General features: G+C 41.6%; 2 protein-coding genes across 3 annotated transcripts in view; one reads left to right on the top strand and one right to left on the bottom strand.

The window, feature by feature from the left end:
- The window catches only part of lclat1 (lysocardiolipin acyltransferase 1), a 290,110-nt gene that overhangs the window by 6,494 nt on the left and 257,254 nt on the right, over positions 1-26,362 (top strand). The gene's annotated exons all lie outside the window — the stretch shown is intronic.
- The window catches only part of stxbp6 (syntaxin binding protein 6 (amisyn)), a 54,772-nt gene continuing 46,679 nt past the window's right edge, over positions 18,270-26,362 (bottom strand). For both annotated transcript variants that reach the window (XM_079369200.1, XM_079369201.1), the window contains 2 exons: positions 22,781-22,938; positions 18,270-19,769 (listed from right to left, as the gene is read on the bottom strand). In XM_079369200.1, the coding sequence (XP_079225326.1) occupies positions 19,746-19,769; positions 22,781-22,938 (182 nt within the window). In that variant the 3' untranslated portion in view covers positions 18,270-19,745. The remainder of the gene's footprint in view (positions 19,770-22,780; positions 22,939-26,362) is intronic.

Below are 26,362 nucleotides of genomic sequence, written 5' to 3'. Positions count from 1 at the left end.
ACATAAAAATAGCACATAAATAGCACATCAAACAGATGTTGTTCTGTTTCCGACTGGTCCTATGACAAACTATGGCTTGCAAAAGGTTCCTAGGTATGTTTTGAAAGGCCATCAATCGGCAGTGGAGGAATATGGACGCTATTTTGGCTGCATTTGGAGCGGGAGCGGCTTGATGCAAATTCGCGACAATAGGCGTCAAGGCATTAAATATAGCACCTTAATATCAAGTGTTAGCGGACATGGTATGATTGCCTTGTTTCTATTGAGTTTTGCTTGTCAGAGATGGCTGTCTCTGCCAGCTGGCTTTGGTCCAAACTCAGCCTCCATTGTGCAGCTGATGAAGTCAAGAGATCCAGGATAAGAGAGCAATTCAGCAAATCACTGTTGTTCAATGAGCGACTGAATGGAAGATAAGGGGAGAATGGTGTTAACACATCCATGTGACCAGAGAGTCGCCAATTAAAAATAGATTCTCCTTCTCTTAGGGGCTAGTACCTGATGTTTTTCCCCCCATTCTCTAATACTCATCTTTTGTTATTTTATTTGAATAAGAAACCTCACTAACAATGTTTTTTTTTTCTTTTTGTAGTAAAAAAAAAATTCTCTCATCTCTTTCAGAAGTCATGTTTAATCCTCTGTCTGGTGAAAACATAAGACACACAGCACAGAGAATCAACATCCCCAAAAGGTACAGATAAAGGACACATCATCCTGCTAAAAATGACTTGGCATGAGATCAATGCTGCCTGGCTAAAACAAGCTGCTGCCAGGCCTGGGATCCTTTCAATATGGTGCGAATGTTCTACTTTAAGGGCTTGGGCTTGCCTCCTGTCTTCCTCACTTCGCTATCCCTCTCTCTCTGCGGTGCTGTCAGTCTGGGTACTTTTAACTACCAGAGATGTGGAGAGAAAAAAAAAATTGTGAAACCCTCCCCCCACTAGGACTCCATGTGAAAAACAGACTTGAGCTTCACTGCTTACCCAGGCATCATATTTTCATAGTCAGTTCAATCTCTGGTCTCATGATTATTTCATTAAGCATGGAATTGTACACTAGCCTTGGACTAGATTATTTTTCAGCACAATTATTTTTGAGCATCATTTGATCATTCAAACATTATGCAAAGCAGGTTCATGCCCATATTATGAATAAAAAGTTGCCTTTACGACACAAAAACTTGAGCATCATCAAAAAAAGGCTATATTATGGATTCTCCTTTAATTTCAACATTCCAAACTTTGAAAAGTAGAAGATCAACAGTGTATGCAGGGATCCAAGTATTATGAACTCTTAAGTTAGAATCACTGAGTTTTGTTGGAAATCTTTTTTTTTCTTCATACAAGATCAACATGACTACAAGAAGAACACTTAGAAGACGGAACAAAATGTGCTGCTATGGCGCTCAAAGAAAAACCTAGGAATACATGAAAAGCATGCAACAATTACACACTGTGCACAGACACACCCTTATCATTCTTCTTAGTAGAAAAGCCTCAACCGAATGATTCTAGGCCCTCTTTTAGAATGAAACATAAAAGGTTCTATGAAACTGTCTCATTACAACTATGTATTCATTGGCATTCTGTAACCATTGGCATACTGGTGTAGCAGTTTAAATGTTTAATGTTTAAAACAAAACAAAACTGTTCTGTTGTTTTCTAGATCATTTTAGAAGTAAATGTAAAGAACAATTTTCCAAACATATGAATCACATGGTTGGTACGGGGGTATGATACTGGTCGCAAGAAAAAAGATAGTACAGTGAAGTCTGTTATCTGAGTAGGGACTGGAATTGAAGATGATTGTGTATTTATTACACAATGTTGTAGATAGAGAAATAGAACAAGCTAAATATAAAATGTAATGAGTTCACTTCCTTGAACGAGGGAATTGGGGGTCGGACTGTCTGTCTCTGTTACATCAGCTGCCTCCCTGATGACAGAATTACTCCTCAACACCTTCCATCTTTATTTGGTGACATCCCAGGTCCTTCACTTCTCTGACTGTGTGTGTTTACAGCCCAAGGACATCCATGCCACAAATGCACTACTTGTCATGTGCCAGAGTGTATGTGAGCGTGTGTGTGTGTAGGTGTGTGTGTGTGTGTTTGTGTGTGTGCGTGCACACGGTATGAGCATGCGAGAATATGTGGGGTGTGCGCCGTGTGTGTGTATGTGACATCCTGCTGGCCTCTCAGCATCGGACACATCTCCTCAAGGTCACAAAGCAGGCCAGGTGGCCATGTGGAAAGATTAAGGACACGTTCCTAAAAAGGAGACATCTTTGATTTATCATAGTTTGCCAATAGCCATGGCGGTCTCTTCTGTACTGTAAGAGCAGCATGAGGGAGGTTATGAAGCTCAGGTTTAGGGCAGGGGGTTCAAGGCTGGACACTTTAACCTTTTTACATGATACACCCCAAAATGATAATGGTGAAAACGAGGAGGTTGATGAGAAGTTAAAGAGGGAGAGGGGAAGAGAGGACAGTGTGAAAGGAAGAAGGTAAGAGGCAGAGTGAGACGGAGACATTAAACCCCCACTAGTCCCCTCTGACAGATGCTAGCTAGGGCGGCGTGCCAGGGAGGAGCAGTCTTAAGGTGACAGGCTCTGCCATAGTGAACAAAATTGATAATACCATCTGGCGAGAGGATAGCAACTGAGGATTCCAGTCACGAATCCATGAACGAGGAATAATCCTCCTGCCGCTGTTGTAGGACATAGTTTTACTGCCCTGTAAGACTGGAAGGAGGGAAAGGGGAAGAAGGTGTAAGCGATGGAAGGAGGAGGGGCGCACTGCGGGATAGGCCATGCTGATGACCCCTCCTCCTCCTCCTCTTGCTGGGTGCATCCCTCTTGATGAACGAACAGAAACATACTCCGTCTTATCGCCTTTTCCTAGATAGCTCCACAAGAGCAGACATAAGTAGTGTTTTAGTGACGAATATCCAATAAAAATGCGCTTGGATTTCACACTAAAAGAAGGCAGTCGGCATTGAGAGTCCCTGAGCAGTGTATTGTCACAGCTTACACAGACGCTTTATAGGGATGGGAATTGTGGGAAATGCAGACTCACAATTCCTTTTTCCCCAGGTACAAAGCGGGTGTATGATGGGCGAGGCCTATTCTGTGGCGAGAAGCAATTAATTTGGAATGTGTAGCAACGGGGGGCTGGGAGGTTAGACTTAAATGGACAACAGCCAGCAACAGAGACCAGGCTTAATTGTTTGATTGATTGGCCGCGACTGCAAGGCATATTTCTGCAGCCCCTCTGCGCCGATCAATGAGTCAATGAGCGCCTCGCCAAACCTCACAGCTTCCCGGTCTCACAATTCAATTAACGTGGAGGCCTTGGTGGCCCCGGCTTGCGATCGTGTTACAGCCCTGGAGACAAGCCTCTGCTGCTCCCCCCTATTTATTTATTTCTTTCTTGTTGTACTGAGAGTTTATTGCTGCAGATACAGGCAATGGTGCAGGGTATGTGCTTGGAGGAGAGGAGGGGCTAAGAGAAGGAAGCAATGGGGGCGGGGAGGTGGCTTTATTAGATTGGTAACAGACACTACATACAGTATCGGACACAAATCGAGTTACGCTCCTAATCTGTCATTTAAACAAATTATCTCTGGTGGTGATGCATCAGCTATATCGCTCCTCTCCAGGGGTTTGAGGTATAACGCAGGAGGGATGGAGGAATGGAGAGAGGGAGGGGCTGTGATGATGGGCTGAGGCTAATAGAGACGCTGGAGTGAATGACACGTTGTCAGGAGAGCAATGGAGAAAGGAAGCGAGGATTAGAGGTGACAGGGGGCAACCATTTAGAATTCAGGATACAAGCTAAGGTCATGTAAGAGCGCTGTTTATATTCACCTCCTGATCATATATGCCTGTAAACAGCAAAACTTACAAAAAATTAATTAATTAATTACTAGCAGCCAAGCATACTACAAATACTAAGCTGGATATTATTTCACAATCCACAGAAGACATTTCAAGTAAAGTCAGGAAAAGGAAAGAAAAAGGAAGCGAGATTGACACCCGTGGAAAAAGAGAAAAATTTAGGCTGTGTAGAAAAAATTTATAATTTTCAGCTGAGTCCAAAGATGGAGTGGGTAAATTGAGCCGGACTGGAGGCTTTTTCAAAGAGTAGACAGGTCTGACATGACGTTTGGTTCACGTCGAGGTCGAGGCTAAAGCAAACATTAGTGAAGATTGACAGGTTCATTGAGGGGAAGACGTACAGATAAACACACCAACAGAGACACCTCCAACTCAGTGGCTGCAGCGCATTACATTTAGTGTGTTAAGATGTAAACGTGAATTGAAGAAACTGTCGTCACAGTGCTGTGCAATCCATTGAATATATTCCAATATAATCCACCAGAGTGAATGATCTAAGTCTGAACTGCAGCTCCTTGTGTTAAGACCTTGACACACCAAGGACATGGTCAGTCGTCACCCTCGTTTTTGATGTCCGGCTTCGTTGCTATCCGATTAATGGCGCTTAATTATGGTGAATTCTAATTGACAACTCCTTGGTTTGAACACAGTTGGCTGCTGGAGGAGAGCTGAGCCTTTAGAATAAGCTAGGTTTTGCCAAAGAGCAGTTTGTTTTGGTTTAATGCTGGTGCTCAACGGCGACATCGACTGGATCAAAATATCAAAAATTCTTCTTTTGCAGCATATTTTCTCAAGATAAATGGATGGATCACTGATAAACAAGCGTGAACCGATCTATTCTGTGAACACTCATACCTACAGTAAGTCGTTGGGGGAGAGGTGAGCTAACCGTGGCATGGCTGTGTGTGAATGTTAGGTGTGAATGGAAAAGGCTAGTGTGAGGTTACGTAATCTTACAGAGGCTGAGAGGGCTCATAACTGACTTCATGCTTCTCACAATAAAGCAAAAAAAAGGAACATCGTGACAAACTTGGGCATGCTGCAGTTGTCAGGGTGAATGACAGTCAAAGGAGCCAACGCATGCAATGTCTGCTCTGGGCTTGTCTGGTGCATTTTTGCATTAGAGAAAAGGAACATGTGGTTAATAGTGTACCTGAACACTGCATGCCCACCTCTTAATCAAAATTCCTGGCTCAGTTCAAAGGATGTCAGATACACTGGAGAATGGTTAATGGAGCTTGCCAAGAGCTGAAGGAAACGGCTCCAATGTCTTGATAATATTTCAGCAAGTACAAGAAATATGAAAGCTTATCAGAACACATTCATTTACCTGTCAGGTTGCAGGATTCCCATTCCTGGAAATAACTGTATATGACAGGCTTTGGAAAAGTAGTTGATACAATATTGCCGAATATAGATTGAACATAATGTGTGGTCGTGTGTGTGTTGAATCCAAAGTAAATCCGATATGGTGGGATGTTGTGCTCACACACATGGCAGGTGATCTGCATCATCCATTATTCTAATGCTTGCTTTACAATAATCTATATAGTCCCAGTCAATTCCTTTTACTAAAGCCTTGTGGATTGTAAAAAACAAACATGAGACAAACTGCTGATAAAGGAAGCATGCATTGCATCACAAAGTGAGAGCGCTGAGCAGGAGATGAAGGCAGGTCTCACAGGGCCACTGCTTCCCTTTGACCCTCCAACCTCCGGAGCTTTACTTAAAGAGCACCAACTCCTCCCACCTCCGACATCTTCTACCCCATTCAGGTCCATCTATCTACCCGGCTGTGGGATGCTGAGTGCACATTATCTAACTCTGCCGACTCAGAGAAGACACGGGTCAAGGTGCAGAGGTTGACTTTAAATCTGTGACCCCTGTGCTTGACACACGACACCAGCTTCCTCTGCAGGGCTTTGTTTTACATGTTTCACATTAAGCATTCATTCAGAACAGTTATTCTAATGTGTTCTTCTCAGCAAACTGTATTTGGCAAAAACTCCTCTCGTGCAGTAATGTTATTCTGATTATGCAGCATACTATTAGTTGTTCGGAGCCACTGTGGTTATAAATCCAAACAATACATCCAGGACAAGCATTGTGCCTTCAGTACAGTATGTTTACACTGTCTCATTGATAATATAATGTTGTACAGAAGAAAGCTTGATCAATTGTAATTTGTGTAATTTCTTTCTGAATAATTGGACTCATTCAACCAAATAGGTGCTATGTACATAGAATAAAAATAGGTGTAAATGGGTGTGAGCTACTCATCAGAGCAATGACCATGTACAGTACAAAGCTACAACCGGTTTGAAGAAATGTATGATCAGGGTCAACAATCTCAAGGTTAAACAAATAAAACTACTGTCTCTTTCCACTGTACAGTTATAACTGTATTTTACAGCCTTCCAGTTTACACAACCTCAATATCATTACTTAGAAACGTGTTATTGTTGTAACCTTTTAAATCCTGTTGAAAATGTTTAACAGATAGATAGCCAAGTGTGTTTGCGTCATTATATGTGATGTATAAAAGGATTATTGATATATCTTTCAAACGGACGATGTGATCATAAGAGAAATTATATACAATATAATGTAGTTACTTCTTTGTTGGGTGTGGCAACCTAAAATGCATATTCAATTTAATATGCCATGCTAATCTTAAGAATGTTACCACTTCATGTATGTATATCATACTATTTGTAAATAGCTGACAATTATTATGAAACTCAAATCCGCTATTGAAATCAATTTGGACTCAATAAAAAAGAATCCATCAGTATTACTGACATGGTGTGTCACTTTGTTTGTTTTGGTTGTTAAGTTAGAGGTAATCAAATCATCCGCAGAAAATTGTACATTTTGGACAAGGTAGTTTTAAAGTAATTTGTCCTTTTTTTGTAATTATTAGATTCTTAATGAAGGGTCGGCTAAAGATCGATGGGCACAAATGCCATTAAATGAGTAGCATCTGATTAGCTGACATTTAACAATACCATAGTTCTGAATTAAAGCATACGGTAGAATGAGTCCCATATTTTATTCTCTATGAATGATATTCATGCAAGTTTGCGATGAGACTAACTTCCCAGTCTTATAAGGGACAGCGAAAAACATTAGCATCTCAGTTCACCGATAATAAAGTGAGCAAAACAGATTATTTAAGGAAGATATTTGATGCTAGGGGCTTTTTCTCTCTCACACTGTTGAGGTGCCTGCACACAAAAAATAATTAGCTCCTCAGCCGGAGCCATAAACATCAACTCAGCAATGCAGAAATTTCATTTCCTCCTAATTGCTTCTGTGCATTGAATAAGTGAGTAGTTTTTAAGGCATGCTGTGGCAAACTGTCTCCACTCTGAATATGCATTCAGCTTTTCTTCTCCTTCATCAAGTGGGTAAAAAACAACTGTGCTGAATAAAGCAGAGGCTACACACAAACAGTGAAATAGTGTGTGTTTCCTAAGTGCCATAGTTAGCATGTGTGTGTGTTTGTGTGTACATGTGCATGGCAGCGTGTGTGCCCCTCTAAGTCAGCCTGAGCTCAAGTGGCTGTTGAAATATGAATGCATGGTGTGGTGTGACTACCTTGCTATCCCAATTGCAGCGCCTCTGCTTTCACTGTCTTATCGCAACAAGCTATGACAGGGGAATTCAGGGGTAATAGGTCTGCTTCAAAAGCCATTTCTACTGCCTGTAATTGTCTGTCATCTGGAGCTGATAGGCAGCAGGACACTGATAGACAGAGCCAATCACTGAGACAGGACACCATTGAGTTCTGCAAGTAGGAGCCCATCCTAATAGCTCAATGAAACAACAGAGGAGTTACAAGCTGGAAAAGGTTTAGAAGTTAAGTTGTCATCTTTGAAAATGTCCTTTTCTAAGAGTGCCACATGTTTTTTTTTATGCTAACTCTGGTTAAATCTGATAATGAACTCTTCTCAAAGAAAAAAAAAGCTCACAGTCGGACAAAGGACTGGCTGTGTCCCCTGTCAAACTCTGGTTCTCAAAGAAAACAAAAATGATCAAAGTACAAACCACATTTCAGACTTTGCAACACGTCATCAGTAGGGTAAAACTAACCTCGTCTCATGACGGTCTAAACCCAGCTCACCTTCCTTATTACAGGGTGAAGAATCCAACGCTCTGCTTCAGAATGATAGGCAGAGCCGACATTGAAGGACTAACTGTGAGGTAAAGACGGTGTAGAAAAGTACAATGTTTCTAAATGTTGTTGAGGGAACTATAAGATCCACTAGATATTCTCATAACTGTGTCTTCTTGAATAAATGTACTAAGTGGTTAACAAACTAAACCACAAAATCAAGCTCATGCCATCCACTCAGGTTAATGGTGTAAATTCACCCTTTAGGCACAGATTGACCATTGGTGTCAGTGTGGACAGTTTTCTGGTTGAAGAGGGTGACCTCTAAGGGAAGTCTAAAAGGCTCGTCTGAGACAATAGCAGCCACAAACATTCATTATGTCACTGGCCTCGTTGACTGTTTGCTTTGACAGAATAATTAATCTCACCACTTAAGACATGGCATCCAAGGCTAAAACAACTAATGGATTGCAGAAACGTGTTGAATCAGTTGACATTTGTCTGTAGCTATCCTTCAAGTAACATAGATATGTACGATAAGATTGCTTTAATATTTATTTATTTATTTGCAGTATTGTATAAAATATTGTTTTTAATGTTGAAAAGTTGGGAAAAATGAACATTAAAACTTCCCACATCCCAAACTAAAGTCTTAAAAAAAGATAGATTTTTCTTGAAGACTATTAAGTTAGAGAGTTCTTACATACAAATTATTATCATTATTATTATTATTATTATTATTATTATTATTATTATTTTTCCATATACATTTTAAGAGTGCCCTTTAAATTTATGAACACGTGTTCACACATGCTTTGTTGCCCTGTCATTCCCTCCCCCACTTTCAACCCTCTAATTCCAGGTATAAAAGTGTGACTGCTCGCTATAACATTCTAATTAATTGTTAAGCCCCAAAGTCAGAGTTATATTTACCTTTCAAGGCATCGTGGACACTACATGACATGATACACCTGCTGGGCTGTACTGGCAGGAGGGACGGGGACTGACTGAGGTGTGAGAGTGACACTGGACAAAAGAATCTGGCAGAGTGGAAAACACCTGTCTGAGTTGTTTTGGAAGACCACAGGAGGCTGAATCCACACAGAGAGACCCTCAAGCCAGTATAAGGAAGCAGAGGGTTTTTCAGTCTATCAGTATTGTTGTTTTTGAAATACAATGTTTGCTTGTGTGCTGTCAAAACCATTAAAAAAACTCTTGGTAAAGTTCAGCTTTAGAGTAAGATTAAAGGCTCTTTACTTTCCCTACGATTTCTTATTCTTTTTTTTCTTTATTTTTCTCTCCCTCTCGGTTTCTTTTCATCTTTGTTTTATCTCTTTGGTGCTGTACTCATGCTGAGACAGGACCGGCGGCTTTCTCTCCTTCACTTCTTTGAGGATCTGTTGGCAGAGCAGAACCGCCCCCCCCCCCCAATCAGTCCATCTGACCCAGTCCGATCCAGATCCCAAAGGCAAGGGGGCTCTTTAAAGCTCCACACAGGCCTGGATGACAGGCCACCCTCCCTTCCTGTCTGATCTGGGAGTAAGAGCAATTCTGTTGTTTCAGCTGCATTGCAGTCATCCTGAACACGTCTATGTTTCACTGGGGAAAAGAAAATAGATCGAAGAAGAGAAGGCAGCTGAGGACAGCGCATGAGCAGGGGGAACTGGAAAGAGGAATACTTTGCAGAAACAAGAAAGAAAAAGGACTAATGAAAAAAAAGTCAGTTTGGGTTTTTGACATGTTATCTATCCCAGAGCCACGATTTGTCACACGGAAGGGCCACTGAAAGGAGTCATCAGCCCGAACCAATCAAACAATAGCAGCAAAGTTTTCCCACGTCTTACTTCTTCTCTCACCTATCATACACCTTCCTCTTACTATTCATGACATTCAGAAATCAGAGTTGCAAAGATTAAATTGCTGCGGTTTCTCAGTTTCGCAGACAGCAGGTGGTAACTTACTCTATTTCTACAAACCGAGCTCAAGCAGGTAACTCAATTCCTTCCTGACACCCATCGGAGAGAATTAAAAAAGACAGACCTGAAATTGTCGGACTGTCGACCTATAAATCCTTAACTGGGCCGAGGGTGGCCGGGCGAGTGGAAAAAGAACAAGTAAGGAATGAAATCTATAGTCTGTACGAAGAGAAGGAGGGAGAAACAGAAAATGGCCGACTAGATAACTATATTATGTGCTTATTGTGTTCAGCTGTCAGGCAGGACAAATACATCCAGACGGTGAGATGTGACACAAGGGTGTGTGCTGTTCGGCCCACTTTCCCCTAGCCCTAATCCTCTCTGTGAGACTGACACCATTACCCACACAAATGGGATTTTTTTTATCCTCGCTTCTGTACTTTTACGTGATAACAGGTTCAAGGAGGATGTGTAAAAAAGACCACGTTTCAAGCTGATCTAATGCATTTCCCTTCTATCTATCTATCTATCTATCTATCTATCTATCTTTTTTTTTTTTTTTTTTTCGGACAAGCACTGCAGAGGTTTGCTGCAGCCAAGCACCAGGCAAAAGTAAGGGAGAGAGGGAGTGTAGAGTTGGTATGGAGCGGCAGCAGGAGTGCATGATGAAAACAAGTGGCATTTGAGATGCCTTGAGTTCAAACAGTCTGCGCGACGCGAGTAACACACCGGGCTTATCCGTGATTGTGATTAAAAAGCGAGAGTTGGGACACATTATGTTTAACCTACATAACCCATCTCCAGCAAATTCCACAGAGAAAGTCCCTCTTATCTGCTAATAGACCTTGGTAATCCCTCAAACACGCATGCACTGCACACTGGCAGCATCTTCTGAATACTGAATGAGAGATGAGCCTGTTGGAAACCAACAGATGGTTTGTATTACTTCATGTTATCTATCTATCAAAAAAAACACAATTTCCCAGCTTGGGATCAATAAAGTACATTTATCTATCTATTGATCTTATCTTACGTTTAGATGGTTCAGTTGTCCATTAAGGATAAGCTTGCTATGTTTGCATCAATCATAAATCAGATTGTTTAATAAAGTTCTTCCCCGTAACAATTGACAACCTTGATATAGATCCAAAGCAAAGGTTGTAGGAATGTGTGGGTGGAATGCTTCCTCCGTCGCTGCATGCTGAATTGTCTAAAAACAGCTGAACTAATAAAGTCAGCATGACACATCCTGGTTCACTTAGATTTGAATAATTTACCTATAAGACCTTAGTACCATTAGTGGCTCCTGACCAAGACAGCCCACTTAAAAACAGGTAGATGTATCACTAGTTATAGAGATTAAATGTGTTAAAAATCAATAAGAGGAGTGTTCAGATCTGCCACATTCATCTCCCATGTGATCAAAACACTGGGATGCATACATGCCATGGGTGAGCCAGCATGCAATTATAAGTACGATAAATTTCCCCTTTAAGTGATACTTGAGCTTATGGCTGTATCATACTTTGCAAACTGATGTTGGTGCCTATCACTCACTTCTTTAAAAGTAATGCGGAGAAGTCGGAAAGTGCAGGCTGGGGAGGATTTGGGCAGAAAATCAGCGTATGAGAGAGATTTTAGACGGCCGGTAGTAGAGATCAGCAGTGTGACCATATCCAGAAAATTAGATTAACTGAATTAGAGGGATTAGATTGACTACAGCTGGAAAGGACTTGATGCCTCCAAGAAAGAAAAAAAAAAGATAGAGGAAGAAGGGGGGTACGAATAAGGAAGGGGGGGGGGGGGGGGATAGCCGGAAGAATGAGATGTTAAGAAGTTTCTCTGGGAGTTAGGGGGAAAAAGTCGTATTGCGGTAGGGAGAGAGGAGAGGAAAGAGAAGACAGCTCAGCAGATTTAGGTATCCTGGGTAACTTTTAGGGGCTGGCACTAAGGCGAGCATCTGACACTGTTGCGGCCGGTCCTTACTTGCTTCAAAAGGTTCAGCCGGGTTCTTCTGGTCCACAGGAGTCAGCTTAAGCTGCAGTGCCCCTTAGTGGTTGAATATGGGAATGCATGCTGAACCTTTGAGAATGATCAAACGGAGAAGCTTAAGGGCACGGAGAGGACAAGGAAGCCACACGGAAATTAATGAAAACAAATATTCCTGGTATTTTGTCTTCGGTTCAAACTTTAAAGCTGGGATGTTCTCTTTGAACAGTTGGAAAGTGTTGCTTCACAACTTCTTTGATAGGCTTTTTTTTTTTTTCTGACTGCCTCCTCCCCTGTGCTGGCACAACTCTGAGACATTTGATAAGAAGCCATCATCAGGCCCATTAACCTGAACGGAACAAGATCCTCTATGAACAACAGTTTAGGGGTGTGTGTGTGTGTGTGTGTGTGTGTGTGTGTGTGTGTGTGTGTGTGTGTGTGTGTGTGTGTGTGTGTGTGTGTGTGTGTGTGTGTAAGAGAGGGCTTGAGAATGTGCAGCAGAGAAGAGACAGCGCTCTAACCAAGGGGAGATGAAGCCTAAATCGATGTGATTAATGCATGTTAATTGCTGCCCCCTGGTGTCAGTGCAGCGCTTGTCGTTACTTTGCTGATACACGGTTTTGGGCGCCGCCTCTTTGCCTAGAAGATAAATCTCCCACGTCGATAGAGAGACAGACACAAACTCCTGCTGCGTCTCAGCTTCACACTGCGGTTACCTCCGGCCCAGACACAGCACCACCACCAACAACAACAACAACAACAAAAAAGACTAGACTTACAATAACTCGCCTTGATACCCCCTCCAATTCCTCTGGTGGAATTGAGAGAATATTAAAAAGGCTTAGGTGATGTATCACAGACAAATAGGAAGTGACAGATTTTGTTATGAATTCTCCCTCCTGCATATTCCGCTGTGATTTAGAGGCTTCACGCAGCATGCACTGCAAAACTGTAGGGCGTTGTCTGCATACTGATGTCCTGCTGACGCTGAGGAGCAGAGAGGCCTCCCTTTCAAAAACATTTTTTTTTTTTTTGCATTTAAGATTCCTTCCAAAGGTAAACCGAGCTATCAAAGTCTCCATATCTGCAACAGACAACTCATAAGGAAAGGATTTGGGCTCGGAAAACATTAAAGATTGGCCACGTTTGGAATGATTCTGCCTCCTCCTTTCAAAACAAACACACAGTCAGAATTTAAATCAGCTTGTGCCCACAGATCGATGCGAGATGAGATAGAGTGGAGCTGATATGTGAGGATGTTGAATGCAGTTTATCAAACCCAAAGACAGATTGAGAATCTGATGTACCTTTGAATTCTTGTTTTTGTGTTTATTTGTAAGTGGTTGCAGCAGCTTTCTATTGGAAGCTTGCGTAGGGCTGTAAAGTAGCACAGCATATGCTTTTCTAAATAAACTCTAAGGTACAATAGAGACATCAGGCAAAATTTGCATAGTAAGGCAAAGGCAGTGACGATGATCGGCGAAATCCTGAATTAATGCAGAATTTCAAACATGTCTCATTCGTATTTCTGGCCTTGTTAGAACTTAAGTTGAATTCCTGACAATACACTAATTATGCTCTTCGGTTGTTTTGTTGTGCAATCTGAGCTACAGCAGAAAGGCGTCACACAGTATATCTCAGGTCTGCACCTTTGAGTGTGAAAACAGCTGTATGTATCTCCACTGAACATGAGAAACACCCTGTTTGATATATGTCTTTGAAAGGGCCAGACTGACTCTCATGATCACCTCATCCGTGAGAAGAGGGGGGATGGAGCATTGAGTCCCACGAGAGGGAAAGATTGCATGTCACTGCTGGTTTGAAGCCAATCGGTTTCTTCAGGCAAGTCAATATCTTAACAGCTGGAAACACTACAGGAGTGTGCTGCTGGACCCATAATGATACCACATCATATTGTGCACCAAGACACACATGGAACTACATACAAAACCAGTTCCTTTCTCCTGTGTGGTGTTTTGAGGCGTAGAGAAGAGGAGCCATGTTCTTGTAAGGCTCTAGCATTGCAGGTGTTTCCTCTCAGCAGGCCTCCCTAATGAGTTGCATCTGTGTAACAATAATTATCTTGTGTATCCAGTATCGTTAATATAAATGGCGTTAAAAGCTCCACAATTGCATTCCCCCCCACATCCCCCCACATCCCTCCACTTGTTCTTCTGCATCTTGTTTCATTTTTAGCAGGAGCTTATTAGCTTCAGGTGGTATTTATAAATGATGTGTTTTGTGATCATAAACAAAATGTTGCTTTATCAGGGGTTCTTCCTAAGCTGATGGAAGTTTAAAGAGTATTCAAAGCAAAGTATAAAAAAACCACCTGGTGTGCAAAGGGATTAAAGTTGCCAAAGTAAAATTTTGACCCACTTCCACACACAAAAGACAGAAACAATACATGAAGAGATTGTGTAAGAGAGAAGTAGCTACATATCAGGATAATGAATGATGATTGGAGCACGGCTGACATTGCACTCCACAGGAACTCAAAGGCAGAGGGGAGAACGGGAGGCCCGATTTAGAGCGAGCAGCTGTTGTGCACTTCGCCTGGCTACACATCTGCCAAGTCACTGTGGGCAGGGCGCTGAGGTGACTTCCCAAAGCTCCAACATTCAGTGCCTGCATCTTTAAATTCAAACTGTTACCATAATGACATAGCAAACACACGTGCATTTCTGATAGCATGCTCCCTTTCATTCCTCCTCCTTCCTTCTTACTTGTTGCTACCATGTGACTGCACATATCTCAGCTGAGCATAGGAAAACACTCTGACCTTATTCTGTCCATGCAAATGAGTCATTACATAACATGTTCTTCTCCAAGCTGCTCTTTAACCTAGTGTCCGCTTTAAGTTATGCTTGGTTCTTGTAGGTATATTTTACAGTTTACATTAATACTTCTGAATGGGCAACTGATACAGCCAATTAGTTTGTTTCAATCATTTGATTTGTCTATATATGTTCAGACTATAATCACAATGCTTCTTTAAATAAACTAAATATATAGGGAGATTTACTTGTCACAGTATAACACCAAGGCAGTTCAACTTCAGAGATTTCAATCTGTCCGTTTAGGAAGCACAAGTGATTGTGAATCAATTTCACCAGCTGTAAGTCCAATGAAAGTGATAATGGGTACAATGGGAAGGCAAAGGCAAGACCCCCCATATATATACAGTATATATATATATATATATATATATATATATATATATATATTGACAGTGTAGCTACAAAAAGACAGACAGACCATATTCTGGAAGGAAGCATAAAGCTGGAATCTTACTTCTGGAATTTACTTGTCAGATTAATATTGACTATATTGCAAAACTTACTTACTTGCATCTGGGTTGATTGACTCAACACTGAATGCACGTGTGTTTGAACGTTTTGAATAATTACATTTTTCTACTTTTCTTTTGAGTGCCTATGTCTGAATGTTTTCCTGATCTGCTGTAAAGGTAATATTTATCTGATTTCTCCATACAAGCTTACACTCTGCTCGGAGGAACTCTTAGTTAGCATTTAGCAAAACTAGCTGATGCAGCATAACAACAACATGGTGATATCGGTGATCAAGAAAAACTTCCACAGAAACAAACTCATAAATAAATGAGGTGAACTTTTAACGGTAAGGCAAGGTTTAAAGGCATAGTGTTTTAATATACACTGATTCTGATAACATAACGAAAGGGTCATTTTAGGGCATGTTTACATTTTGCTTGTAGCGATAGATATTTAATTTAAAGCATACTCTGCTCAGAAACATTTCATGAAGTTTTAAAGTACTTTCTCTTAATGGAAACAGTTTGCTCCAATCTAGACACATTTCTTCGTATCCCACTTTCCAAAATACCTCAGGGGACACAGGCAATATCCTGCTACAGTTATTAAACTTTGACTTTGGGGGTAAGAGCCAGTCCCAGCTAACAGCACTACTCATTGCAGAGATTTTTATGTGATAATGAGAAATAGAGTTGCAATCCCAATTCATTCAGCCATCTCACCTCTGGGTGTAACTTGTAATTACTCCCATGGAGCTTTGGGAGGTTGGCAGATTAAAAAGGAGTTGCCCTGAGGCTCAATAGCCAGCCAGTTAGCTATCAGGGCAGCCATTGAGCCTCTCCGACAAGTCCACATTCATGAGAGCGCCCGTCTGAAGGTGACACCTGACTGGACACATTCTCAGGTCTTGTGCTCAACATCAATCAAGAAATGAGTATCAACAGTATGTTACACCTAACAGTGTTTCCTCTGTGTGTTAATCAGTGCTAAGATATATGTTTTCTTTCTTACAGCCAATGAAACAGTGATGGATGATATTAAGGATCCTACAAATCAACCGAGAAATAGTAGGTAGAAATCGAAACAATCCCTATACCAAAACCCAGTCATGTGCCAACAGCTGCTGCATATTTAAGGTTATTTTGGGGGCTTTTTATGTCTGTATTGGAGAGATATGGGAGTGGATAGAGCCGGAAATCCAGGAGAGAGAGTGGGGAATGACACGCAGGAAAGGAGCCACAGGTTGGATTCAAAGCTGGACCGTCAACTTGGAGGGCTACAGAGTTGTTGAAGCGTCAACCACCCAGGAGTGTATAAAATACCAAAACATGGTTCCAATTCATACAGTTACAACAAAAGATTGATGGACTTCATTGATTTGTCCCACTGTAACTCAAGCCACTGTCAGACATTCACTGTAGCAATTACTTGTGCTGAACAGCTTTCAATCAGGCTGTAATTCACGCCTCCAGCCTGGGATCAATGTATGCAATACACTGAAATTACACACGAATAAGCACCTGGAGTGGTCAATAACATACTGGGCAATAAAGCTAGCTGATAAGAGTTAGTGGATTGTTTATGCTGGGCTAGTGCACTCCCTAGTGGTAAACAATGGATATTGCGCTGTGATTGGTCTTCATCTAATAGAACACTTTTTATTGCTCGAATAGAAAGTGTATTCAAGAACATTAGTGCAACTAGATACATTCTCAGAGACAAAAAAATCCCTTCGATATGTTTGACATGTGTGTGCTGGAATGAGGAGCTCAGTGTAGCTAAAGCTGGGAGGGAAAGAAAGGAGAGAGCTCGGGGATTAGAGGTGAGTTTTAAGAAAGGGGCCAGCCAGGATTGATTCACAGGAGCTGGCAGAGTGAGTAATGGCAGCAGAGATGTGCACCGGGGCTTTTATGAGGTACTTACTTCCCCCTCCTTCTGCAGCATTGAAAGCTATGGATCATGTATTTCAGCTGTGCTACTAGGCGGACTGCCCTGCTGCTTATTGAACACTGTTAATTCATGATTTAAATAGAATTAAGGTGGCAAGGAGAGGGGATGTAACATGTTTTGATAAGAGTTGTTTCAGCTCAGTTGACACTTTCACACTTTTCCATCAATTATTGAGTTTCCTCTTTAAATGAAGGCAGGAATCTGTTCAAAGCTCAGTCTCACTAGTGCATCAAAACATTCTGTGTTGGACGCACACTATTTAAATACTGACAGTGTTGGGTACAGGTAAGAAATGTGTCTATAGCACGGTGTCAGATAGCCTAGTGTTGTTGGCCACCCAATGAACATGTGTTAGTCTTCAAAGCTCACGGACAAGGTTCAAGTCAGACCTTTTGCATGTCACCACATGTCGGTCCCTGTTCTCTCATCCCAGTGACTGACTTTAGGGACTGTCGGCGCCTGTAAATAAAGGCATTTAAGCCAAATTATACTAATCTATAAATAAATTTAAAAAAAACAAATGTATGGATATATAATGATGGATTATATTAGGCACATGGGTATACTTAATTTAATATGCTAGACCATACATTTGATTGAGAGGTTGTTTTTTTTTTAACTAGGCCTGCATAAACTAAGTCGAGCCTGGAACTAGAAATATGGACTTAACATTTGAAAGGTGAGTTATCTGAACCGGCCACATCCGTCTCGTTTTATTTTTCTCCTGTAACTTTTGTGCAACTCTCTCATGAAGGACAAACACAATGCTGAGTTTATATTTATTGTAACCAAAATGTAAAACATGTCCTTCATTAATCTTCAGTGTTACTCTGGGCAGCCACATATAAACAAATGAGACAATATAAACACTGATGTGCTGACGGAGGTGTGTTTGTGTCTCCATTTTAGACCTTTGACTATAACAGAAAGGTGGGATCAGTGTGAGCGGTGGGCATAGACTGAGACTCAGCACAACAGAGACAATTACATAAGGAGAGAAGATTATTGTTCATGAGGAAATCAATGTGAGTAAAAGACACAAATGCAACATCAATACAAACACCCTTCAAAATAAAAGCAACACTTTTTTTACAGAAAAAAAGGACACTGTTTGTTTTACACGTCTTTTTATTAAAACATAAAACATCCAAAGTGTTAAGAGGAATACAAGCACAATAACAGTGAGGCAACTGGAACGTTTCATTGTGAACTCAACAGTGCTCTGTGAGATAAGGTTGTCGGTGCATTGTAACATTGTTGAATTATAAAATTCAAAATATAAAAAGAATCAAATACATCTCGATTGTGATGGTGCTTTGTGACCAGCGAGGAAGCCAAAGGTGCAGTCAGTGTGAGAGAAATTACACTAATTCATACACGAGAATACACACTGCTGCTGCAGACACTGAAGATATTTGGCCCTGTGTTTAGCAGTGTACACATTATTATAGTGACCACCCCATCCTATACAAAAAGCAGAACGCATAATCACTGAATGTTAAGTGGAGATGACAGCCGGGAGTATTTTTTACAAACATCCCATGTTCATGAGACATTAGCTTTACAGACATCGAGTTAAAGTACTGAGGAGTTACACGTTTTGCTTTTTACAATGCAGAAGCAGGTTTACTGAATTGTTCCCCCAGGTCTTCAAGTACACTTCCAAAAATGCTGGCAAATGTTGTCTTAGTACTTTTGGTATATATTCAAATGCAAGACAAGTCTGACAGATGAAATATTATATTTCAGTTTAGTTTTTTTATGTATTTCTTCAGATTACTCCATTCAGCTTCAGATGAAATAAAATGCTGAAAGTAATTAGACTAATACTGGTATTTATACATCTTGAAATAAGGGACATAACAACTGAGCAATAGACTGCGACGCCCAAAAGTCCTTTAAGAGACGGAAGCATTAAATACAGGAATGTTTGATTTAAAGTATTGCAAGTATAAAGGTTTAGATTTATGAATGTTAAAGGGCAGAGTTAGCGTTGTTTTACCCACAGATGTAAATGTTATTTTTGTGCGACATCCACTTCAAACTGTGTCTCTCATCAGGCATGTAAACGCGTTATGTATCCATTTAAAGTCAAAACCCATGAGAGGGTCCGTCACTACAGTTAGACTGCATAATCACTGCAGGTCCTCATAAATAACTCAATTTAATTCATTTATAACAATTCATAACTGTCAAGACGAGCTGTTGCTTGCCTCGCATTGATTAGTGATAACGACAGGTCAGCATGTGTGCAGTCACGTTAGCGTTGAAGCATGTGAGACGTGTGAGTGTCTTCAACGATGGACGTTCTAAAAATACAGGTCGGAGCTGGGAGCTGGGTTTGGGCAAACAGAAGCATGAAAACATTCTGCTGTGGGGATTGTTTACCTTTCGTTGTCCCCTTCAGTTTGATGCGTCACCATCCGATAAGACGCATCAGAAAAAAAACAAACATTAAAATGTTAACATTGTTAACAAATAGTAATCATATTACAACCTTTGAAAAGAATAAACTCTGGAATCCTTCTCCTGTACAACAACTGGCGACTGGTTGATCCCCTCCCCCCAGTTGATTTTGGCAGTGGTTTAACACTTGTGCTTCATGGCAAGCTGTAGAAAGATTAGGGAGGGGGGTTGAGGAATGATGAAGTGAGTATTTTAAGCCACCAATCAGCAACAAGCTTTCCAGCTTGCAACTACTATCACTGAAGCTAATATGGAACATACAACATAGTTGGGTAAAAATGAGGCTTTGTAACATCCTGAAACCTTGTCATTGATCCTCGTCCTCTGGAGGAGAAGTGACTCCCCAAAGGCCATTTTCTAAAACCTCTTGAGTTATAAAGCTAAAAAGCTGTCGCACAGTACAGAGCAGTGGTTTTCAACTGGTGGGTTGGGACCGCAAGTGGGTTGCAAAGCCGCTTTCAGTGGGTCATGACTGAGTCCCACAAAGTGCTTTCAAAACAGGTTTTCTTGTTCTGTATCTTTTGTCAATACTGCACCGTCGTTCATTAAATAAAACTGATTGGTTATAAAGATATAGAAATGTGGGTTGCCATTTTTCATGAAGTTGTAGTTCATGGGTGCTGAGGCTAAACCAGTTGAGAACCACTGGTATAGACAACATCCTGGCCTTAGCAATTAGCTATCGTTTGTGCAATGCGTCATTCAAAAACAGGCGTTCTGCAATTTTATAACGGCTACAATCTCAGCGGAAACATTTTATAACAGCAAGAAAAATAGACGTGTAGGAATTTCTGAAGCAAACAGTTGATATCTTTGAGACGGCACATTTCGACTAACTTTTAAAGCAGTTTCAATTGATATGCACCAAACGTAAACAACCTCACACTGCTTTTTTATGGTCTCACTGGGGTCAGGAATTCCATTAAGAAAGAGAACATTTTGCAAATGATTGTGGACTGAACTTTTTGGCGATGGGGAAATAGAGGAACAGTTTTCACAGTGTATTTTTTTTTAAAGCATTGCTAAGGCTGGTTGGGGTTCAGTTTGAGCGTTATTATATTTGATACCATCTGTGGAAACTCAGAAACTTTGGTCACGAAAGTCTGGACCGACTGACACAAGTTAGTGTAGAAAAAAAGACTATTGTGAAACCTTGATTACAGTGGAACATTTTAACAACTCTATTTATTCTTCTTATCAAAGTGAGTGCCTTTCAGATTAGGAGATTCTTATTCCAGGAAAGGAACACGCCTTTCTGTTTATGTGGATATACTGTGTATCTGCTAAGATTCACTGAAACAGCCAGGAGTAAGATTCACTGAAACAGCCAGGAGTAAGAAAGTGTAAGAGTACTGTCAGAAAGGTTCCCACTGTTAACATAAAGTCACTTTACTTTAAATTAGTTTCCTTAGCTGTTTTTGGTTGTGCTAATGTTGCACCAGAAAGAAGAAAAGGGAGACTGAATTGAAATGTAACATCCTGTTGTCTTCTTTAAGAACTGATCAGCAACATATCAGAAAGTGTTGATGAACCATGACATCCATCTGTCTTCATCTCAAAGACATCTCAGAGACTTGATTCATCCTGGAATTACTGAAATTCCCCACATTTTTTAAAGGCTGCTCAGGACGGTTATCTATAAAAGGTGCTGAAAGGCTTTTGTTAGATTTGGTGTTTCAGGCAACAACCAAGAAAGTCCATTTCTGGAAACAGTACAGGTTCTAGTGGGCGGATCAGATTAATCAGGAGGATTGTAAAAGAGAGATGACCAAGGCTCCCAACCTGACAGACCACTATAGGATATGGTAGCATTAAGTAAGTATGGAAGAAACCCATTTACACATGAACACACACTCACGTAACAGGCAACAGAGCGAGTGTGAAGTCGGTTGCAGTAAAAAGAGAAAAAGTGAATTCTGAAAACTGAACAAGTGGGGGCAGTAGAGCAGCACCCAGAAATGAGCGCTCTCCATTAAACCTGAGCAGTGGCAGCTCGGGCTGTCAGAAAGTGAAGCACGGAAAGTGGACTGCAGAAGTGAAATGAAAGGAAGAGGAGTCAAGGTGACCCTGTCGGGCTACGGCAGATGATTAGCACGGCACTTGGCTATAATTTCAATCATTTAGCGGTCACCTTTCAACTCATGCGGATGACTTGAAAAGTCCAACAATCCTTTTTGAAGTCAGCCACAGACTCAAACCTGGAAAGTGCAGACAGTCGTGTTCATTCCTAACATGAACGACTTCTTTCTCCATCTTGGAGGCTGCAGACTCTCTGTAGGAGAGGTCTTTAAACATGCTGCATGATGAGACCTGATAGTTATGAGTAAGAGGAATTATCTGCTAAAAGAAGCTAATGGCAGTAAGTGAAATGGAGACGCCGGCAAATGAGTGATTCTTCGTGGGGGTTCTGCAGTCCTTCTCTACGCTACCTCCACAGCTGAGGCATTTTTCTGCACATATAACAGTTTCTGTAATTCATCACAGTGGGGAAGCTCGTCTGTGAGCAGTAACAGGGCTGTTCAAGGCTGTTATAATGTCTTTCAATCAAACCACCATCTCGAGTATTGCAATATGTATAAAGACAGTCGTTGTCATAGAGAGTGATAAGGTTGTGGTGTTGAAGTCGTTGACATCACACGTAAGATGTCTTTTTGTGAGCGAGCAGCATGAAAGAGGAAGCCGAGCTGAAAACACAGGCGTGTCACATTACTACTGTAGGTGCACTCCTTACAAAGCAATAGATTTTCTTTTGTTTTGCAGTTTGAAAAAGAAGACATATTATCTTAATAGCCTCATTAAACAGCATGCAATTAGTTTTCCTGAAAAACAAGAGATATGAGATACGTGGAGGATGGGGGAACACCCAACAGGGAAGCACAAACGAGAGAGTAAATGAGGGAGGAAGAAGAAAAAAAAAAAAGAAGAAGAAAAAAAAGCTGTTATCTTCAGCATGCAGCACAGCTGAGGGGCTTCAGTCGGAATAAAGCAACTCTTACAATCTCCCCGGGTTTAAGTAAGATGTTTGATCTCATGGCTGAACTGATACCGACTTTAAAATCGTGACAGGATATTCTGTGTTGTATGAAAATGCACACAGCGAGTGCGCACTAAGGGTTCCTCGATATGTAATGTGTCTCGCTAACATATTGCCTCACCTTCTGCGCAGTCACAGCGAACTGTTCAGCGCTGTTCATCATGTCGGCGGTCCTCTCTTCAGCCCGGCCTAAACGCTCCCCGCGCTCATTCAGAGCCTGGCTGGCCTTCTGTACGGCGCTCGTCACACTGTCTGCAGCTGAGTGTAGTATACTGTTACCTGCAGATAGAGGTGTGGTGGTGGTGGTGTGGGGGGGGGGAGAGAGAGATGCGGGGCACAGCAAAGAGAAGAGAAGCAAAGTAGGACACAAAGAGGAAGGAAAACACAAAAGAGAAAGACATTATTATTATTCCTTCGTGAAAAAAACACGAATACGGAGACTAACTAGTTGAATCAGTGAGTGTAAGAGTCGCAGACAACTTGATGTAAATGGCACCCATCAGGTGCAACGTGGGAAGGTGGCTAATGAGATTTCTTCAGAGCTGATTTACGTCAAGTAAAGATCAAGTGAAATTAACCTATTCAAACATCAGAGTGAGCAACAGCAAGAAGTGCAGCACCAGATTGATTGTGTCGTTTGAAGAAAGTATCATCCCTGCTCACATTCAGCACTGCTTTTCTTCGGTTTTGAACTTGTGAAGCCAGCCCTGCGATTAGCCTTCACTTTGCTCAACTGTAGTGTAATAAAGAGAGGATATATGCTTGGCTGCATGGGCAGCCCTGGAGACCCAGTAGTGGATATAAGACAGAAAACACATCTTCTGATAGCCGTGGCAGCCCTGCGGATGTTTCCACTGACAAGCCATTAATCTAGAGTACGTCGGGAGTGCTGCCGTTATGTCCTACACTCGCCAGCAGACTGAGAACAGCAATCTTCCTGCTGCGTTCTCTTTATTGGCAATACAGTTGCATTGTTCCAGTTGGGTGCAATTTTATGTTGATAAATTTCATGCCAGCATATTAGTTCAGGAAAAAAAAAAAATAATCAAAAATGTTCGAAAAGTTGTTGCTCGGCTGTTTCCACTCGAGAATCTCTGTGTGCTGTGGAAAAGTTATGACAAGTTATTTTAATTACAGAACATCAAACAAAGCTGCAGGGGTTAGCGATTGTCATTGATTATTATGCTTACCAATGCACAGCTACACTCTTTACTACTGCACCAGAGGATTCGATTTTTTTCAAGGTCTATATCCTCAAATATACAGTAAATAAGTTATCTGGGGAAGGGCAGACAGGTACTGAGTGTATAAAGATTTGACAAGCCTGATTCTACCTGCTCCCAAAAAGAAACTACAATATATGGAGCGTATGTCCTGTAACATCCAGGCAGGTTGGCTGACAGACAGATAATTGGGACGGCTCTCCTGCAGCGGCTTATATGACAGCACAAAAGCAGACGGAGAGGCCAGCTGGTGTTCCTTCAAAAAAAAAAAAAAAGTTCCTTGACAAAGTCAAAGAAGTTTGTATGGAAAGACAGGCGTGCTGCAGCAGACAAGAGTAAGTATAGGTGTTCATATATGCACATCTTCACACACAAACACAAGGCTGTGAAACTGTCTCTCTGTGAATGAGAGAGAGAGAGACATCTTCTCGAACGTCCCTCCAGCCCAGGCACTGATTGAGGTGTGACATCTCATTATTAATATGAACTTATTCCTACAGCTCTTTTAATCATTTGTTGCAGAAGCTTGCCGTCGATGTCATTCTGCTCTCTTAGTTTTGGATGGTTTCTGTATGACTTTCTGCATAACTGAGCCTCATTAGCATGTCTCATCTACACAGGTTTGAGCCGCTGCGATAACCGAACAAGAAGTGAAACATTTCAAGACGAGAGGCTCGTTATTTTTGGCATCTTTGTAAAAAGTTTAACAGAAAATAAAGCGGGCCAGTCTCCTTTATGGAAGGAGGAGGGGTGACAGATTCAAACCCAAGCCGCTGAAATGAGGACGATAACATCTGTACAGGGTGCGGGCTAAATAACCACATCAGCCTCTCACCAACACATGTAACGCTTAATTCAGTCGGAAACACTGAACAGTGAAGTAGCTGTCCGGATCCCTTCTTTATTTACTCAGAAGTGTAATTAATAGAATCTGTCCAATCGACAGCTGCAGAGTGGATGCAGGATTCACTTAATCCACTCAATGCTTTGTAGCAACAAGCAAAGTCAAGTTCAAGTCTGATGAATTCAGTCGACACTGGCTCAACACAGCCCTGCTCTGCCTCTGTTTGACTTAAAGTGCCCTTTCTCTTTAAAGCTTCTCGATGAGATGCAAGACCTTCTCATCTTTATAAAGACTTGATTCTTCTTAATCCTCTCTTCCTGTGCAGCTCCGGTGAGTGATGCTTCAGTCCCCCCCCCCCCCCCCCCCCACACACACACACACACACACACACACACACACACACTCCCTGACACCCTGTACACGCAGAAAACATCTCCCTTTGCTTGTCTGCACACCCTTCCCTCTGTCTTTGGTGCGTTCCTTCTCCATTCTCATTGATCAGCAGCAGGCTGCGGCGTGGGCTCCCCCAGCGGAGAATGTAATTACAGAGAAGGCAGGGCGGAGGGAGCCTGCAGCGTCAAGAACTGAATGAAACGTGTAGGAGTGGATTATGTTTGGTGGTGCCAAACGCTGTGATCCCAGCTCTTCATCTTGGAAAGCAGATCAGCCATCACTGTTATCGTTTGGGATAAGAACCGAGTATTATGTCACTAAGGAAGCTCACTGGTATTAATTACTGTCAGCATTTCAACAAGTTCGTGATTTTTTTTTGACACTGAAAGATCTTAAAGACGAGCTTATGTCTACTTTTGTTATCTTACATCTTTGACTGAGAGCGACCTCCAGAAAGAGGACAAACCTCGTCCATCCCTGACACGCCTCTCTCAACAATGCAGGAGGAATTTTGTTGCCGTACCCCCTGATATCACTACAAGCCAGGGTTTGTTCAACAATGAAGAAAGAACAAAGGGAAACAAAATACAGCAGAAAGTAGGAACTTTAAGCAAAAACAAACACGAAAAAAAGGAAGTCGCCTTCTTCTCTCCCTGGTCTGCTGTAAGCAGCAGATTACAGGCTGGGCTGCTGAAAACAATCTGATGGTTATCAACAGGAACATGTTGGACACACAAAACCCTGACAGCCGAGCCACAATCGCTCTTAAAGCAGATGGAATTGATTCGATGGGATAATTCAATTCAAGAACACCTAGACAAAAAAGATTCATTCAATCAGTACATGCTACAGTGCCTTTAGCATTTTCACTCCGATAGTATCACCGTGCTAACCCCCAATTTCCACATAGTCGGTGAACGCCGCAGTCCGTCAGCGCCACGGTTTTGCTCCATCGGACACCATGCCCAACTGGATCCGAATGTGAGTGCAGCCATGAGCAGCTGTATGCACATCACAGGAGAACTACAAGATCACGCGACATGCTACTTCATCTTTCTGAGGATGACTTGTTGTTCGTTTGGTGCCTGTTTCGTTGTTACGTTTATAAATTGATGAAAAACACAATCACGAGTCTGTGTTTTATTTTGAAATAAACCGGACCGCTCTGTGAGTTTCCCTCTCCGACTTCCTGTCCAGGTTGTTATAATTCTGTCCAGTTTGACTCGTGCCTGCAGCGTACTCT

Source organism: Symphodus melops (genome assembly GCF_947650265.1).
Source record: "Symphodus melops genome assembly, chromosome: 19".
Classification (NCBI taxonomy): Eukaryota; Metazoa; Chordata; class Actinopteri; order Labriformes; family Labridae; genus Symphodus; species Symphodus melops.
This window is presented reverse-complemented; position numbering and strand designations above follow the sequence as displayed.